Raw genomic sequence first — 19,420 nt, 5'->3', positions numbered from 1 at the left:
CGCGCCGGGGCCGGGCGGGGGGCAGCGGCGGAGGGGCGAGGCGGGGATTGCTTTGCCCCGGGGCCCGGCTGGGTCGCGGCGGGGACGAGCTCCGCGCTCCGCGGTCGGGCCCGAGTGGCGCGGGGGGGGGCTCAGCGGCCTCCCGCAGGTTCGGGGCCGGCACCGCACGTCGGGGCTGGAGGCGGAGCGCAGCCGGCCCGGCTCCGCGCTGGGAGCAGCACGGTTTCCCTTAAAACTAAAAGAAAGAAAATTCTTATTTTGACGAATTCCGCCTCGAACTGCCGAAACATTTTCCCCCGCAAGCCGCAGGGCGCGGAGGAGCCCAGGCCGGGCTCCCCTTCCGCTGCCGGCAAGAGCCGAGCCGGGGACACGACCGAAAGACAAAATCTGCGTGTGTCAAAATAAGCGAACAAAGACATCATTTAACAGGGACAGAGGAGGGAGGATCGGAGGTTCCCTCGCGGCGGTGCCCCGTTGGTAACCGGGGCACAGAGGGAAGCTGCTCCGGCCCCGCGGAAGCCGCACCGGTGCCGGGGACAGCACCGGCCCCGAGCCGGCCCGGGGGGGCGGCCGCCGACCCCCGCGTGCCGGGCGTCTCCCGGCGGCTCCCTGCGCGGAGGCGCTGCGATCCTGCCCTTTTTAGGGGAAAGCTCGCCGGGCCGCGGGGCCGCCGCGTTCACTGCTATTTTTTGCCCCCGTGTAGCCGCGAGGGAGACGCACGCAGAAAGCGGCTGCCCCCGCTGGGCGCGGAGCCCTGGGCAGCGCCGCGGGCGGGCCGGGCTTGTCGTGGCCTCCCGGCGGGGCCGGCCGGGGCTCGATCCCCGCCGTCCCCCTGGTACCCTCGGGGGTGGCACGGAGGGGTTGTGCAGGGGGCGGGCACGGCACGCCTGCGCGGCGGGGCGCGGGCAGCGCTGCAGTGCGGGCGCACGGCCGCCGGTGGGCGCCGCGGCTCCGCGCGGCGGCTCCGCGACGGGGCGGCCGCGACGGGGCTGCCCGGGCCGCTGCCGCCCCGGACCGGGGCCGTGCCGAGGCTGGGCGGGGGGCCCGGCGCTGCTCTGGCGTCGCAGAGCCCCGCCGCGGCTGCCGACCTCGTCCTGCTGCCGCCCCCCCCCCCCCCCCCGATGTGATTTCGGTCTCGGTTCTTCCCCGCTGGCGCGGGTTCTCCCCGACGGAGAGGGAGGCGCGGCCCCGGGGCCCCCGTGTTGCCCCCCCCCCCCCCACCTCCTCGCCCGGCTGCTCTCAGACGGAGCACCGGGCTGGGACGGTGTGGGGGGGTCCCGGTGGGACAGAGCTGCCTCCCCGCGGCATGATGCTCATTTCTAGGTTTACTGGCTTTACATTTCCTGCCTGTCCTGTCTTTTATTTTTATTTTTTATTTTCTTCAAAGTTCTGCTGGGAACTTGCCTTTAAAGTGTCTCTCCCTAAAACCTGACATTCCCACAGAGCATGAGCAGTGACACAGCACCTCAGCCCCCTTCTTCCCAGCCTGCTCCCCACCAGTAGAGGTGACAAGTTCTTCTCCTGTTTATAGATGCCGCAAAGTGAGAATATAATCCATTCACTGCAGCCAGGGAGGGACTGAGCACCTGCCATGGAGCACATCAAACCCATTCACGGGTTTTGGGCGCTTGTTCGGAGGGGCTGGCGTCCCCCAGCACAGGCGGGCCCGGGCCCGGCAGTGCCCAGCTGGGGGCCTGCTGGTGGGCAGGAGCAGCCCGTCCTCGCGCATTTGTCCAGCTGCTGTGTGCTGACGAGCTGCTCCGCACCGGGACTCTGTAAGCACTGTGGCCACACAGCACTGTCCTCCCCAGGAGGCTCTTGCTTTTCATTACGCTTTATGCAAATCTTTTTCGTCTAACCCAAATCATCCTTTGGTGAGGAGAGGTGATGCTATTCAGAGAGAGGGCACAAACCTGGATGATTTCCATAGCCTACACTCCTGCTATTACCTCCACTTTCAGGTATGATGGAGGCACATTCCTGCCTTATGTCAGTGTCCATTTGCAGCCCTGATGTCCATGAATTGCTCGAACCCCTTCTTATACTGGTAACAACACGCTCAAAAGGACACCTAATTTCATCGTCTAAGTGTCCTCAAGGTACCATATAAATGCCTCCCCAAAATACCTGGAGTCAGTCACCCAAGCTGGGTATTTCCAGGTGTGAAGCATACCATGTCCCACTCCTCCCCTGCAGCCACCCCAAAAGCTACTCACACCAGCACCCTCTGATCCCCCACACTGACTTTTTTTTTTTTACTTCTGAGCAACGGGAGGCAAGCTCACTCCCATAACCTGTTGCATCATTTTGTGGCCCTGAACTTCCCCATTGCATAGGTACAAAGCTGGCCACTGCCTTGCAGCAACACAAAATGCAACCTAAAACATTGAGCAGTGGTAAATCAGACTTTCCCCAACTTCAGATTGGCTGGTCATCCCAAGACATGTAAAGCCCAGCAAAGCAACTCAGCATCTGTTCCAGCAAAGAGGTGTTCAAGCAAGAAAACATGTCCCAGAGCTACAGGGACCCTTGGCACCAGCAAGCTCTGAGCCTGACAGGAATTATCTTTCGTTTGTATTATCCCTCAGTCTCAAAGAGGGGCTCCTCCTCCAGGTGATGGAGGGTAAAGTTAGGCACTCACGTCCGAGTGAAACACCAGGCTTTCAGCTGCCAGCCCCTGCCCTTTCCCTTTGCAGCACAGAGCCAAACGGGACAGCAACTGCCCTGGAAGCTGCGCTGGAAATGGAGAGAGAGGAACGAAGCGCACACCACTCTGTTCCTCTGCAAACCAGGAAATATCGACACGTGGGGAGTATTCCTCCATCCCCTGCTCACTCCAGGGAAGGTTAATGTGGTATAAGACCACGGATTTGCATGGGCCTCTTTTCAAATACTTTGAAGCTACTGTTCACATTTGCAGGGAGGTCAGCAGCTCTTTAAATCATTACTTGCTGGGATTAGTTCCCTTACAGTCTCCTCTGTAGTTTTTAATTCATTTGAGCTGTTATTTAGCAGCAGAGCCACTTGCTTCAACAGCAAGGAAGTAAGTGCAGAGGCTTATAGGAAGCTTTCTATTAAAAATTCATCACAAACTCTGTCTCAGGAGCACAGTGCTCAGTAGGGCCATGCGGGTGTCTGGATCTATTTTGTAGTTAAGGGAAGGGGATCTGAGAGCAGCATGCAGGGAGGGAGCGTGCTATTCATTCATAAATCAAACAACAGATGCTAGGTCCAATGGGGTGCATGATGGTGACAATTTTTAACCCCTGAGTGTCACAGACAAAACAGGCTCTCACGAGGCAATTATGTGAGCCGCAGTCAGAGGCTCCTGCAGGAGGGAAGTTGTGGCACTCAAAGGAAGAAATATGGGGAAACTGGTGTGTGTGTGTGTGTGTGTGTGTGTGCGCGCGCAAAAAACAGTGCCTGCCCCAGACATAACTCACTGGGAAGCCTGTACTTGGGCGAGGGACCTGCTGTGAGACTGTCCTGCTGGTGACTCCAGCAGTGCTGCACCAGACACTGCTCTGTGGCCAGTATGCCCCGGGGCTGGGTGACACCCATAGAGAAGGGAGGAAAACCTATGTCAGCACCCGCTCACAAGGCAAGAGCTGCAATTTGACATCAATATTTGAGCCAGGGCATCCATTAACCCCATGGGAGCCACAGTTGCCCAGCTCCACCTCACTGTCTTCATAAGCAGCTCTGGAGCCTGGTGTCCAGGATCCTTGCATGGAGCAGCCAGAGCAGGAGGAAGACTCCAGCAAAAGTGTTGGATCCTGGCATGAAATGCTGCCACCCAGGAAAATCAACATGAGATTCCTACCTGGCTGCCTGGGGCCAGGTTTCTTTCACCATTTGAAGGACTAGAAAGGCCACAGTTGGAGGAGTGGTTGCATTCTCTCCTTACAACTTTGGGGCTTGCCTGTCCTCCCATTTCTCCCCATTTTACACCAGCGCATTATATACCAGTCCTTACTTAAATCAGCATCCCCAGGAAGACTCTCCACATGCATGTGCACCCACACACGCATCCTTGACCACTCAGGAACCAGAGAACTGAGCCCCAGGGGCACGCACTGGGGTGAATCACGGGCAATGCCGCTGCTCCTGAGGTATTCTCAGCACTACACACCGCATGCAATGAGAGCCAGAACGCACGGCTCCCCTGGCACCAGACTTTTGCGGGTGTCCTGTACTCTGTGCAGCATGATGGGAGGAGATTTTCAAAAGCTGCAAAGTGACTTAGGAGCACGAGTGCTATTGACGTGAATCCTGTGGTTCTGAAGTCACGAAAGTGCCATTCTTCATTGTTCAGCACTGTGATTCTCCTCTCCTCACAACGGCAACAATTAAGAGCATATTCAGGGCTTACATCCTCTGTGCTATTGATAGCACAGCCGAGCTTTTTGGAGCATGGGTCCCATCTGCCACTTCCACTCCTTTTTAAAAGATCCTAATGACTGTCAGATCCTTTTAGTTCTTAATTAATTTCAGAGTTCAACTGCAAATAGGAAACAAGGCAGCTTTTGCCCTTACGCATATGAATATTACTGTTCCATTTAATGTGGTTACTGGTGGAATGCTGTTATTCATTCCTGCCTGCAATAAAAGCCACATGTTTTTAAAACTTTGCACTTGAAAAAACTTTTAGGAAAGAAATCAAGTATGTTTTGTATGCATGGCATGAGATAAAAACTAGTCATAAATATTCAAAGAACAGTTAGAGCTTTATGCTTGATTTAAACAAGTGAACAGAGAAGTACGATGGTTGAAGTAAGTGGAGAATGAAAGCCTGATGCTCCTTTAAGAATGTGTTTATGCAGAGAAAAGGAACTATTCATGCAAAGGTTATGGAGCACCTAAGGACATCCCATCTCCTCCAAAAAAATGCCCAAGGTGGATAACAACTGGAAACACAGCGCTTTTTTTTCTGAGTTATTAAGGTTTGTGGAGTTTCTGTCTCTTTGGGGGTTTCTGAGGAGTCTAGAGGGGTACAATGCCTCTTGCCAGACCCTATAGGGGTGAGGACTCATCTTTCACAGAGACACCCCCGCGGTGCCCGCTCCCACGTTGGCAGGAAGGTGGCTGAAGTCCTGCCGAATTTTTCGCAGGGCACCTGGGATGTGGCATGGACCTCTCTCAGAGCCTAGGCAGCCCAAACCAGGAGAGAAGGGAGCAGCCTCCAGCCTCCGGGCCCCAGGCACTGCCCAGGCCACAGCCGTGCACAAGGCCTCAGGTGCTGCCAGAGCCTGGGCTGGTGCCAGACCCTTCAAAACTCAAAATGCGACATGGGGAGAAATAAAAAAAAATTCCAAAGGAAAGAAAAAGGGGAAATGTCTGGATGGTGGAAAGAGGAACTGAAAGGCACATGACGACAAGAAAAGTACAACGGGGTCGATGTAAAAAAACACAGTATGATTTCTAAGCTCGAGGAGAGGCGCTCTGAGGAGCTGCTGTCACGGAAGGGCTCCCAGGCCAAGGGCTGGGGCGCTGGCAGCCCTGCACCCACACAGCTGCAGTGTGCAGGGAAACCCTGCTGCACGTGCCAGGCAAAGCAGCTCTCCCACAACACGAACAGGCTCTGGAAGGCACTTTCTTGTCTCAGAAAGTAGCCGTGCTTTGGCAAACCTGCCCCATCACTTATCTCCATGTGGTGACTCAATGTGTAATGATGTTTCCCAAAGAACATTTTTCAGTGAGGCTCCCATGAGTCTGGCCCCAAATGTTGCTGTGATGCTGGGTATCAAATGGGTGCACAGTACTCCTGTGGCAGGCTGAGATTTGCACACGGAGCCTCTGGGAAGGGTCATTCATGCACACCAAAGCAGCGGCCAGGCTGTGTGCCTGCGTGCCAGCTGGGTGAAGTGTTCGCAGTGCCCTGAACACTGCTGCGCCGTGCTCCAGCAGCTGGAGCCGCGCATTTGGGGAAGTCAAACACGAACAGAGAGAAAGTGAATGCTGGGAAGTGCTCATGTTCTCCCACTCTCACCTAATATCGCTGTGAAAGGCACCGGGCTTGTAGCAAACTGTGGCCGTAGATTTAGATATTGCTGCAATGGCCGCAACTACGCCTTGGAGGCAGGGACAGAAACAGGTGCTTGTCTGCCTGGTGAGGGCAGGAGGGGACTGACAGCATCTTGCAGCTGGAACTGGAACCAGCTGGAGCTCCAGTTTCCTTTTCAGGTCTAATAGAGCCTCTTAGTGCCACATCTCAGCAAAACCAGTTTTATAGGCAAGTGCAAACACACCTCAACCATTTAACTTCCCTGCAGAACATCAGCATTGCAACGGGAACAAACATGAGCAAACAGCCAGCAGCGGCTGCCGGCCGAGCCCTGTGGGCAGATCCCAGGTCTCTGCATTCGGTCATTGCCCCAGGTCCACCTCACATGGGCTGTGACTCAAGCAGCTTGCCCAGAACCTCGGAATTTCTGGGGACCAGTAGTGCTGGCAAGGTCTCCTCCCACGGGGTGCTGAGGCCATGGGGCCCATCCCACCCCAAAACTCACACTGGAGAGTAAAGTTGCCTCTGGGGACACATCAGAGCACGCGAGGAGATGCTGTGTGTAGCCCTGTCAATGGGACTCAACAGCCATTCCCTGAGGATCACACCAGTTACAAATTAAGCCATGAAATCGCTGGCAAACACAGCTATAACTACCTTATAGCTCAAGGCAGATGATACGAATGAGATTCAGGCTGGCTTGCATCCCTTTTGCAATGCCAGGGCTGTAATTGCACCCTGGACATTTCTGTCAATGCAACTGATTGGCTTCCCCCCCCCCCCCCCCCAGAAAACAAGGTCCCAGGCTAGGACCAGCTTTTCCTTTACAAGTTGTGTAACATTCCCATGGGACTGATCCCTGACTTGTGCCTTATCTGGCAGATTCCATGGCAATCAGCCAGAGAAACAGTAAAGGTTCTCCACCAGTGACACAGAGCAACCTCAATCTGCTGTCAGTGACCAACCTATGGTAAAGTAATTCTGAGAAAACTGGCCTCTGTTTCCAGTTGCAAGTTGTCCTTTGGGCCCACACCATTTTTTTCCAGGCTGGTTTGCTTTTTGCAATTATTCACTAGTTTCACTTCTATGAATAACTCTCAGCGATGCACTATCACCACGATGTCACAGCAGAGCTGCGGTCAGGCAGCTTTGACTAGATGGAGTCTGGGTTAGGGTTGCTTCTGCTCCTTCCTCGGATTATTTTTTCCGGTGCAAACGTTCTCTTGTCATATTTGCCGTTCTGTAAAGACTCTCATTGGCAACCAGCATCCCTGGATGGTAAGTCTCATAGTGGTAGAGTAGCTACAGAAAACCCCAAAGAGGGCTCAGACTGTGAATTCACCTTGCACTTTAGCATCCATGTAGGCAGAGAACAAATCCCCTGGACTTTAAGGAATTAGTCACAGGCTAAAAACTACATGGAAGGTACTTCTCTGGTTTCTGGCTATGAACTCTGACAAATCAAATGCAATGTTATGTAGAGAATGTTGTTGAGTCCTTTTTGCTGCTCATCCATCTCCAGCATGCTGGCAAGGGAACCACGCCTGCCTGGGCCTGGGAAGGGAACCACGCCTGCCCTCCAACCCCCCAGCCCTGCAAGCCTCGTGCTACATGAGCTCATTTTTGCAGAAGTTTCTTATAAAAGTTTGTATGCAACCAGGAGGTGCCTGTCTGCCGGGGTCAGCTGTCTGACACCACCAGCAGGCTCCCACCCCAGCCGAGGCCACGGGCTGGGAAGTGAAGCAGTTCAGCAGCAGGTTAGGGCTGGAGCTGAGAGAAATGGAGAACTTGTCCAGACAACATGGTAGTGGCTTTCAGTCTAGCATGAGCAGCCAGCTCTGCGGGGAGAGGGGGGATCTTATCTGTGAAACGCAACCTCAGCTGTTTCCTCGGGTCTGAGCCGTTCTGTGTCTGGCTGAAGGGACTGCCTGAACCTCCAAAACTGGAAGAGATCGTGTGGTTTTGGAGAATATTTTTACATTTTCTCCTAAAACTGAACAGAGGGCCATCACTGGCAGGAAGCGTGGGCTCTGGGAGAAGGCATTGGCGGGGGAAGCAAGATGTCTGGGTTCAATTCGCAGCTCCACCGCAGCCTTCCCCAAGGACTCTGGACAAGTTGCTCATGGGCTCCAGCAAGTGCTTCGGTTCCCCCATCTGCAGAGCAGCGATAACGGTGCTTCTCCCAGCCCTGGCAGCCCCCAGCACCACAACCCACCCCAGTGCCACGTGTGCATCCCGCATCTGGCATTGAGGAGCCCCCGTTTCCATCAGGCCCTGGCCATGGTGCTCCTTCAAGGAAAATACTGCGAGCCCCGGCAGCCTCACATCCTTGACTCCTTGACATTTCAATCCACCGTGCCAATAAAATACGCGCACATATGAGCCAGTCCTGCCAACAGCGAGCACTCTCGACCTCCATTTATGTCAGCAGGAACGGATTTTCACGGGACGGGGTCTTTTGATCTCTCAACAGTCAGGATCCTCTCTCCTGCCAAAATGCAGCCACACAGTAAAACTGCAGCGGCCGTGTGATGGCTGGGGATGGGTGGCGGGAGGTCTCCATTCAAATGCTGGGGAGACAAACTATGACTCCCCCATCTCGGAAGCATACCCCAACGCACCTGCTCTATGCAGGTGATGAGGGTATTTCACCTCCTCTGACTCAGGGTGAGACAGGGACATCAAGCGCCCAAGCTGTGTTTTCTGCAGGGTGTCAGTTTAAATAGCACTTGCTGACTCTCAGGGTAGAAAGAGGTTTGAAATTAATAAAAAATAGCTACCTCAAGGGCTTGGCTAGTATCCCTCCTACACCAAAGAGTGTGTCAATACAAGAGAAATCCTAGCACTGCCTTTCCCATCCAATCCCTCCTGTGAAGGGGCAGCCAGGATGGAGGGGCTGGGGGGCCAGCATCGTAGACCTGCTTGTCCCACCACAGACACAAAGTTTCAGTGCTGTGGATCCCAGTCCATCCCACCATCACAGGTCAGGGCCAGAGCAGCTCCTTGTCCCCAGGAGCTGCGCAGGCAAAAGCTGCTGCAGGAGAGGGAGTGAGCAGGTACACCTCTGGACTCCCAGTGCTCTACAAGATTGCTGCATGAGAGACGTTTGTGGTCTTCCCATAAAACCCTAATCCCCTTCTAATAATTTGAACAGCATTTTTGCATGTTAATAATATCCTGTAATGTTGTCTCAGAATAAATTACAAAGAACTCTGGCATCACAGCAGGAATGAGCCTTTGCAATGATAGCAGAAAAATGTATGTCAGTGGGTTTCAGCTACCACAGCCTGGTCTTGGAAAAGTTAGCTGAATCGGGGGCTGACCAGGAACTACTTCATTCATATCTATTACCCTACTGGCTTCCATCACCCAAGGGAGGAAGGCAATGGGGAGAGTTGCAGGATGGAAGGACTCAGGACTGAAGTGGACAGGTCTGGTTCCCAGCAGCACGTTAACTCTGTTGCACACTGATGTCTCCCCAACACCTTCTCCATCTCTTGTATGTCATGAAACGCCTCCACAATCCTGACATCAAATTCAGCAGACCTAAAGTGCCCAAAACTACACGAGAAAGCAAGTGACAATGGATTTCAGCTGCCCTAGCACTTGGAAGAGTGGTTTAAGCTCCTGCTTGTGATCCCAGGGGCCACTGTACTCAGCTATGCGAGGGGAGAGCCAGGAAAGCAAAGCTAACAAGGAGCAGAACCATGACATTTTGGAAAAAACACAAGGGAAGGGAAGCTCTGTGCCCAGCTCAAGGTGCAAAAGCAAACACACAGCATTAATGTGGAGTAAATTAGGAGCTGACATGCTTTGCCACTTAGAGGCCCCTATTAGCTGTGGAGGTAGGGAGAGTTTAAAGCACGTGCACAGGATTTTTAATGACAGCGTAACACCAAAGGTTGTAGGGATAAGAGGCTTTGATGTGGGGACACAGACACCTCCAGGGCAGGCAGAGGGGGACGGTGCCAGATGAATCCTCACAGCCAGCGCCTTGCCAGGGACCCAGCCCAGCAGCACCGGGGCCAAGGAGCTGGTGGGCACCCTGCCACTGGGTGCAGGGATGAGGAACCAGGGCTGGGGCTGCTGCTCCCTAGCCTGGCAGTTGTGCTGAGTTTATGGAAAAAATGGTGGGCTTGCCCATGCAGTGAGATTTTCCAAACTGACCCAGGACTAATAAAAGGAGGTGTTTAATTACAGGGTTCAATGTAATTGGGCACAAAAGTGGCCAGTAAAATGCAGCCATGGTACAAAGGAGCTGCAGAACAAGGCTTAATCTTGGAACAGAACATGAGATTTATTCTTTACATTCTCCGGGCAGCATTTTCTCTCTCTCTCTCCTAATGAGGGAAAATGGCACAGCCTTTCTCAAATCCCACTAAGTAGTTTATTCCTGACTTCAAGTCACTGAAACCATGGCATTGTGCTCTGTCCTGAAATTATCTCCATGCATATGCTTTGAGTTTAAAGGGAACAGCAAAGCCCATGTCTGGTGTTTAATGTCTGCCAGGCTGCGAAGAAACAGCCTCTGCAGCTTTTCTGCCCACCTCAGTGCATCTCCCCGCACCCAGCCCAAGCTGCTGCTCCAGACCAAGCTCAAGCATTTATCTGCAATTCTCATGCACTTGCCTTTGCTGAACAAGAGACATCCTTGCTGCACCAATAAATGATCTCCTGCATCTCCCTGCAGTAGCACAAGGCAAAAATCGGTGTCTGGGTGAGACACGCTGATTCCGCAGACATCAAGGCATGTGCAAATAATTTCACTCAAATGGTCCCATTAACTCCAGCAGAGCCATGGGTTCACAAATGGGCAGATGGCACCGGGACACACAGTGTCTGAACAAGAATGGAAGTAGGCAACTCTGGCAGTAGTTTTTAATATTTGTAATGAGTGTGGCTTCCTCCCCTGCTTCTTGGCTCCTTATCAGGAAAGAAATCAAGCATCAAGCTACTGCTGGGGACATTCGTGTAGCAATCATGCTACCAGCAGCAGGCTGGATGGGAGGTGTGCACAGGCTGCATTTCTCCTTAGGAAACACGCCTCTCCCAGCAATAACCATGTGCTCGCTGCAGAGATCAGAAAGCCAATGCCTCGGTTGCTTGCTAAAGTTTTCATCCCCAGAACTCCCCTTCATTACAAAGTTATCATTGCTGCATGAACCTCTGCAGTTGCAAACCACAAACCAAGCACCATTTAACCAACGCCCATTCAGCAGACACTAACACTCATGCTGTTGACTCTGTGCAGAGAGACCAGGGCTGCTCTTGGAGCCCGCTGGGAAGCCTCCAGCAGAGCCCAGCCATGACTTGGTGTATCGGTACGGGACCGACCTGCCTGCACGCTCCCCACCGCCCCGCGGCAAGTCTGCGACACCCTGAGCCTGTCTGCCTGTCCCCATGCCAGACCGAGCCCTGGCCAGGGACCAGGAGGCACAGAGGGTGCGAGAAGCCAGAGCAGACTTTTGTCCAGGGCTGTGCTGCTAACATCATTCCTACCATTTTGTTTTGATTTTTTAGAAGTTATTTTAACAAAAACCATGCTGAGTTGTGAAATCGCATCCCAATATAGCAGACAAACACAAACATTGACTGACAAAAAGCAGCCCCAGACCCCCCAGTCCCACCATCAGGGGCAGAACCGGCCCCGCTCCCACAGCGTGGCTGTCTCCTGGGCAGCCCCCAGCACGCGGTGTCCCCCGGCTCCGGGTGCGTGGCTGCCGGCAGTGATGAGCTCCAGCCCCGGCGTGGCGCGAGGCACAGGTGGAGGCCTGAGCAGGCGTGGCGGGTGCCAGGCCGCGTGCCTGCTACCCCACGGTGCCGCTACAAAGCTGCTGGCACCTCAGGACCACAAATCCCTCCTGGGCTGCTTCTCCCTGGGACAATAATGCAGTGCCAGGAGGTCCCTTCCCAGCCTTCACCTCCCCAAATGGACGCACAGACCCTGGACCCTCTTTTTCCATCATTTCATGTCCCTCTTGTCCTGGTTGTGGCTGTCCCAGAGGCAGAGGTCAGGCCTCCTGCAGGGCCCTCCTGCATAACAGGGGCTGTTGAAAAAAGCACGTTTTCAGCATCTCCCTTCCCAACTCAATCCTTCATTTTCTTTGAAAAAACAACAACACAACAACAACAACAAAAACTCAACTCTGCCTTCTCCTATTTTGGTTGTTTTTATATTTTATTTTACAATAGCTTGAGTAATACGTTCCTCATGTTCCAAAGGCACTTGCTTCTTCCAGTGGGAATGGAAAAACATTGTTTCTTTTTATTTTCCCTTTTCTTTTTCTTTTTAATATGTTTATGTTATGGAAAATACCCCCAGATTGCAGACGCATTGACTGTCCCACTTTCTTGAAAAAAAAAAAAAAGCATTTTTAGAAAGGGAAGAGCCAAGGAGGAGGAGGATGCTGTGCTCAAAGGCTGTGCCTAGCACCCTGGGGACCTACATGTGGGTCTCAGTCCTGCTGCGGACCATGGTCACAGCCAGCTTTGGTGTCGATTTAGACTGTCAGAGCCCCACAGCATCACCAGGGCCTGTATAACACCCAGTGCATTGATGCTGTGTTCTGCCCACTGCTCTCACACAGGTAAATCAGAGCAATTAACAAGCTGGGTCTGGGTGATCACAGGAGCCAGGGATGGAGTAGGCATGGTCAGAATGAATATGGAGGCTGCAGGGCAGAGGACAGTTTGCATTTGCAGCCCAAAAGCCTGAAGTGTCTGTGATGCTTCCCTCTGCTGCAGCAAACACCAACAGCCTGTGTATAATTTGGGGGGGGGGGGGGAGGGAGGAGGGGGAGAGTTACCACATTTATAGATGGGTTTTGCTCCTTTTTCCATCCCACCCTACACCACCACCCCAGGTGCTGCTGTCAGGGCAAGGATAGTGTTCTTTTGGGACAAGAATTAAAGCTGAAGCTCTTAAAGCCAACCAGGTCTTCCTTGAAAGCGCATTTGCTCTGGCATGCAGCACGATTTCCGTGGGAAGGCACTGCATGGCAGCACTGGCCCTGCTCCATTTGATCTAAGTACTGGTCGTTGCTTTCTGCACAGGACAGGAAATGTGCAAAACTGGGGTGAGCTCTAAAAAGAAAAAAAAAAAAAAAAAAAAAAAAAAACAACACACCAAGAAACCCTGAGTGAACTGGTGGCCAGGCTTCAAAGGGACTTCTGTGCACAGGCTGCTGGGACTCCAGGATGAAAGGGTCTGGAGTGCTGATTCAGCCCAAGCTGCTGCGCCTGCTCCATCCCCAGCATGTCAGGGATAAAGCACCAAGGCCAAAGAAAATGAAAGCGCCCGTCTGAGAAGCACCGTGTGCCAGGACGGCTGGGGCACTGCAGCAGGCAGGTCGGGTGCTTCAGGAAACCACGAGGGCACAGCTCAGCCTGCTGGACCCTGGTCTGCTTGCATGGCAGTTCAATGCAGGAGAGTCCATTTTCAGCAGGTTGCAGCTAACGACCCAGCAATGACATTTCTTCCCACCCTGGACGTACCCATGAGAAAAAATGGGGTGTGAATGCCCCACGTAACGGGAGGACAAGGAAACATGGATCCTTGTGGCTGAGCCCCACACCCTCCTTGCCACCGCCCCGACGCTGCTGGGGGATGTCCCGCCAGGCGGGCGCTGAGAACGTACTGGCAGGTTTTTGAATGTTCTCCCTTCTGTTGATCAGCCTTGTTTGGGGAATATTTATGGCGTGGTCCGTGGCTCAGGCTCGTTGCTTCAGATGGGAAGTCACATTCTTGCTCCTAATGCCAACCATGTGTGGATCTGAGCCTGCAAGCACACAGCTCATTCTTTGTTTCCTAAACTGTACATGGCCAAAACAGTGGACCACAAACACTGACGACATATCAGAGCAGATCAAGTCTAAGAAATCATCATGAATTAAAGTGCTTAGTAAAGGGAAGCGCCACTGTCTCTCTACCCCTATTAGATCATAACAAGGTGATGAGAGACAATGAATTTATACTCACTGTTGCCCCCCCCAAAACATACACACACAAATATATTAAAAAAAAAAAAAAAAAAGACATGCCACGAGTCAGCAGGGTGCCCTTGGAAAAGGCAAAGCCACTGACAGTCGATCAGGAGCCGTCAAACTCACCGCACAAGCCATCCCAACGAAGGGAGGATGAATGGAGACAAAGCAGACCTTGCGGCCACGTGCTGCAGCACACCAGGCCCCTGGCACGTGTGTGAGTGTGTGCGTGCTGCAGGGGCAGTGCAGTGCAGCACTCGGGCTCCCCCACTCTGCACCCACAGGGCGCTGGGGGGCCCTGAGCCAGGCTTTGTGCATGCATAGGTAGGCACTGGGTGAGAGCAGGCTCCGGCTGAGCTGTGATCACTGGAGAGCTCACAGGTGTGCAGTGCTCAAGGGTGTGCAAGCATCCCTGCCTAGATAGCCAGCATTGCTCCGACACTGCTCCAGTGCACCCAAATCACCAGCTCTCTGTCCAAAATCACCACCAGCTTTCCTCAGCACTCTAAGCTAAAGCATAGTGCTGAGACCCACCGATTTTACCCATTATAAATTAGCCTAACACCAAAACACGTGTCTGTGGGCTGGCCTGCATAGCATCCCTTCCCCCCTCCCCAGCATCCAGATTTTTTGCCCTGCTTCTCCCACCCGCAGACATGGCCGCGCTTGGTGCCCAGCCACGGGCAGGTATGGCCCCTGTCCTCCTGCCTCCCACCCCTGCTGCAGACTCTGGTGCACACTGCCATCATGCTGGGGAGAACTGCATTTGCTCTCGTGTTTGAAACAAGAAAAAGTCTCCTTGAGTGCTGCGGGATGAGACACAGCACCTGCATTTAGGGAAACTCAGCTGCAAAGCTCAGTGCTGCCACTACCCGTACGTGGGGATGTGTGGTGCCTGCTCATGCCAGCCTCGGCCAGAGGCATTGCCCACAGCGTCGGGAGGCAGGACAAGGAAAAACTGCTGGAAACATTGCCAGGGTTACAGTTTTCTGTGGTTAGGAAGAAACACAGAAAGCCATTAAAGGCAGTTTGCTGAGAGGAAATCCTGAGGTGGCGAGTTATGGGAAGGTTGGAAGAAGAAACCTCTGCCTAGGGAGAGACGGGGACATTGCCTCTCCCAAGCACATGAGGCGAGCTGGTCATTTTATAAAAACATGTGTGGTCCATGACAAAAAGATGAGAAGAAAAGTGGTTCTGGAAGGAGCAGCGGACCTGCTGCACTTGGCAAGAGCTGGAGAGGGAAGGAGGAAGGGAGAGGATGGCAAGGGGCTGTACAGGGCCTGGGGGCACAGGGAAAGGCGCCCTGAGGGCACAGCCGCTGCAGCCAGTCATGGTGAAACCTCTGAGTAACCTGTGCTCATGGGCTCCCTGGGGCTGCTGGCAACATGCGGACGGCATCGACCTGACAGAGAAGAAATATAGCCTCTGACTGCACGGGGGCTGTCATCCTCACCCAGTTTCAGAAGACAAAGGTGACCAGCAGCACCTCTGACACCTGCGGCCACAATGTTTCCTCCCCTCCCCCCAGCAGCAGGACAGCAGGCAGAGCTCCCACTGGCCACCCCTGGAGACAGAAGTTAACTCATCTGTGTGAGCCGCTGCATTTCGGGGATGGTGCCCCGTGGGAATGTGGCTCATTTCTTCCCCTTTGGGGCAGCCAATTTTCTCAGTGGGATTTCAGAAAACCGGTCAAGCCACCAACAAGGCAAGGAGAGGGCAGCTGCCCACAAGGACACCAACATGACGGAGAAAGATGCAAAAACAAGATAGCACAGTTTTGTTGTTTCACTGGGGAGCACAGACGGAGAGTGCTGGTTCAGGAGCTGTTCCCTCGTGCTCTTAGATTTACAAAGGCAAAGGGAAAACACAAAGCATGGGCGCTCTGAGCTGTGGAGACAAGTCGCCCATGCCGCTGCCAGCAGGCCTCGGCAGGGCTCGCCCCAGCACCAAGCCCCTCACGACCCGCAGCGAAGTGCTGGCAGCCCCGGCCACCCAACGTGGCCCCGCCGCGGTGTCACAGCCCAGCCACCGCCAGAGAGTTCTGCAAACGGAGCCGTTTTCTACTGAAGCAGCAGTGGTGGCTGTGAAGAAAGCAGAGGTCTTCGCTGAGCCTTCCTGTCCCGACAGCCATCACTAGCAACGGGCTAATGTGACACGAGTGGCCTGACAACTTTGCGGCAACCTGCTGCCACCAGGGTGGTGACTCGTGAGGTCCCAGGAGGGCATGGTTGGAACCAGGAGCTGATCTGCTGAGCAAAAATCATAATTCTTTACCACCAGCATCATAAGGAGCTGTGCCTGCTTTGGGCATGAGGAACATCGGCTGAACCACATGTTGTCGACAGTTCTTTGCCCCATGGAGCTGCTCTCCCTACAAAACATGGGGTTTATATCCAAAAAGCCATGGACTCAAAGCAAATTCATTTGAGGTTCTACCATATCTTTTACTCAGCTGTGAATATGAGCAGTTCCTCCTCACTCCTTTGACTGGCGATTGGTGCAGCTCTACCATGTGGCACTTCTTCAGCTACCCCATTGGAGAGATGAAAAATACTTTTTCTATTAAAAAAAGGGTTTCCAGACTAACTAGTGAATACCTTTGGGATTTTTTGTTTCATTCCTTAAATGTTTGTGCAAACAAACATCCATTTTCATGGATATGCCCAGAAAAACAAACAAAAAATATGAATACAGTTGAATCCAAAAAAGCCATGAAGAATTTAAATGAACATTCATGAATGTTTTACTGTACTCACCCAAATCTAGCTGTGCACAAAGCTGTGCAGAAGACACACTGAGCTCCGTAAAGAAAACAAGGATTTATTGTCCTAATACTAAACAAATGTTTCACCATTTGGCCATATTCCACCCTTGGAGTAATCATTTAATTCTCCCCCGTTTAATAAAAATTATGTCTGAAACAAAGATGTTTATTGCTTTTATGAGTTCCTATTTGTATGGAAATTGCATACGAGACGTGATATTTCTGTTTCTCACTCTCTTTTTATTTTTAAATGAGCAAACACAGTTAAACTCCGGCATTTCTTCATCTGCCTTGTGGAGGCTGAAGTATAGATTAAAAAGAACCATGCAAATGTTTTTTATAAAATTCTCTTATTTCCTTGCCATGGAACTGCCTTTAATTAGCTCCATGGAGTACAAAAGACACATTTGTAATGCCACCGTCCCTGAGCAGAGGGCATTACGACAACCATGCGTATTTTGCCTGTTCTCCCTGTCCTCTGGCACAGTGCAGCCATGCTGGGGTCAGAGGAGCCAACCCGGCTTCGCACTCCCATACCCCAAACCAGCTCTGGCTTCTGCTCCCTGTCCAACGTCCTCTGCTCAGAAGAAAATTCAAAACCCCCAGGTACAGCAATGAGAGTTGACACCATCAATCTGCCTCAAAAGTACACATAACCTTTGCATTCTCAGAAAAAACTATGGCTAATCCATTTCTGGTCATGCAGCTGGAAAGCCCCAAAGAATTGCAGCCTGCTCTATTTTGCCCCTAAAGTAGGGCTCAATTTAGGATCACCCTGCCCCTATTCATTTGGGTTCAGGACCTGAGTCTTTACAGCTGTGATCAGCTCAAGCTTCGGCTGACACTCCCTAACTGCAGCTGCAAAACTAGGAAGGGAGAAGGCAGCAGTTTGCAGAGCTCTGCCCAACTCGTTAGCAAGCACCAAGCTTCTTCCCAAAAAGGTGTCATCATATACCCGCTTGCAGCCTGCAGAAACAAGGACAGGCCAAATCATCTGGCTCATCTCATGCAACTTACCTGCAAAGTATGTATGCTCTTGTGAGATGCATTTTGAAGGCATTGCAGCCACCAGTGTGCAATGAAGAGACAGGGACCAGCACACCGCAGCCGGCAGGAATTACAGGCCCTATCCCCCTTCTTGAAGAAAGATCCTTTGCAACATAAATCCTTCAGGGTGTCTCTGTGCTCGCACACATGCACTGCATGTCATAAAACATGCAGTTGAAACAGCACCAATGGCCTGAAAAAGTGACGGACTGTGGCAGTTTGCAATTCTGCTCCTCCCAGTGCCACACCTGGGAGCAGGCACTGCTGGCTGGGAGCTGGGACCCTGCAGAGGAGAAACCCAGAGAGAAGCAGGCACTGAGCAGGCAACGTGCCTGTCCTGAGGCAGACGAGGAAAGAGGCCACCATGTCCCAGGGTTTGCAGAGAGGCCATGGCAGTAAGAACAGGTTGAATAAATCCATTTTCCAAGGAAATTACGTAATTGGTGAAGCGCTATGTACAGTTGCTGTCTGTATTCACATTTATAGTTTTATATAGAAGTAAACATACAAAAGTCCAAGCCTGAATGCAGCTCAAACCTCCCCACAAGCCCTTTTCCACCTGCAGAGCAGCTTCTCCCTAGAAGTAATTTCTTTACACTTCTGCAGATTTTTACTCCCCCTGCAGGTTACCTCCTGCTGTACCTGCACAGCATCCAGCCCACAACACCCAATGCCCAGGTAACAACTTGGACAGTAGAAAAAACATCAAGTAAGTCCCAGCACAAGTCAGTCCTGACCCTCTGCAATGTCCACACTGACCCTTCCCAGCACAGCTGGCAACAATACCACATGGGAAAAAGGAAAAGAACTACTGGGAGGAAATCACACACCAGTCCTACACGAGGACAGCGATGGATCAAAGCATTGCAGACCCAACAGAAAACCCTGGCGAGGAGCAGTGAGAAGAGATGTGCCAGCAAAGCTGCATCACAGCCTGCTGCTGGCTTGCTTCTTTAAAAAATAACTAAATAAATGCAAAACCCAACAGCATTTCCTGCCACCGTGGAATGAGGCAGCCCGGTCTGTACTCACCGCGCAGGAAAGTGGAGGAGTAGGTGGTGAAGGAGTCGAAGATGCTGTTGGAAGCCATCCCCTCGTCCCGCAGCTCGGCTCCCCCTTAGGAGCTGGAGGCAGGCAGGAGGAGGTGGAGGGATGGGAGAGGCAGCAGCAAGGGGGAGGAAGAGGAAAACCCCGCCGGCGGTGCAGGTAGCCTCTGGCTCGCTCGTGGTTCTGTGGTCGGCTCAGCAGAGCCGCCAGCTCGGCATCCGCTGGGTGGGAGAGCAGCGTCACCTGATTCGTGGCGTCAACGGGCCTGGCGATATCGCTGTGGCTTCGACTTTTTTTTTCTTAATAATTTTATGGTTTGTATTTGTTGGTTCATGGGAGGCCTGTGCAACTCACTCGGACTCGCTGGTGAGTGACAGACAGGAGCGGAGCAGAGGAGCGCAGAGACATTTTTCTTTAATTAATTATAACGTTGCCTTAGAAGAAATGGAGAAGAGAGTCTGTAGATTTCTAATTGGGTGATTGAAATAATAACCCATTTACATTCAGTGTTTTTTTTCCTTTTAACTGCCTTTTCTCACACATTCACCACTTGTCTATATCCTAATTTTTAGCTG

The 19,420-nt window shown here is 52.6% G+C and overlaps 1 protein-coding gene across 1 annotated transcript in view; it reads right to left on the bottom strand.

Annotated features, from left to right (window-relative positions):
* The window catches only part of RUNX3 (RUNX family transcription factor 3), a 59,126-nt gene extending 40,094 nt beyond the window's left edge, over nt 1–19,032 (bottom strand). The window contains exon 1 of the mRNA XM_038167360.2: nt 18,831–19,032. Within this exon, the coding sequence (XP_038023288.1) occupies nt 18,831–18,888 (58 nt within the window). The 5' untranslated portion in view covers nt 18,889–19,032. The remainder of the gene's footprint in view (nt 1–18,830) is intronic.
* Nucleotides 19,033–19,420: the final 388 nt, after the last annotated feature.

The sequence above is a fragment of the Anas platyrhynchos genome, chromosome 24 (assembly GCF_047663525.1).
Source record: "Anas platyrhynchos isolate ZD024472 breed Pekin duck chromosome 24, IASCAAS_PekinDuck_T2T, whole genome shotgun sequence".
NCBI classification, from domain to species: domain Eukaryota; kingdom Metazoa; phylum Chordata; class Aves; order Anseriformes; family Anatidae; genus Anas; species Anas platyrhynchos.
The sequence above is the reverse complement of the archived record's forward strand: the minus strand, read 5'-3'. Positions and strand labels throughout refer to the sequence as shown.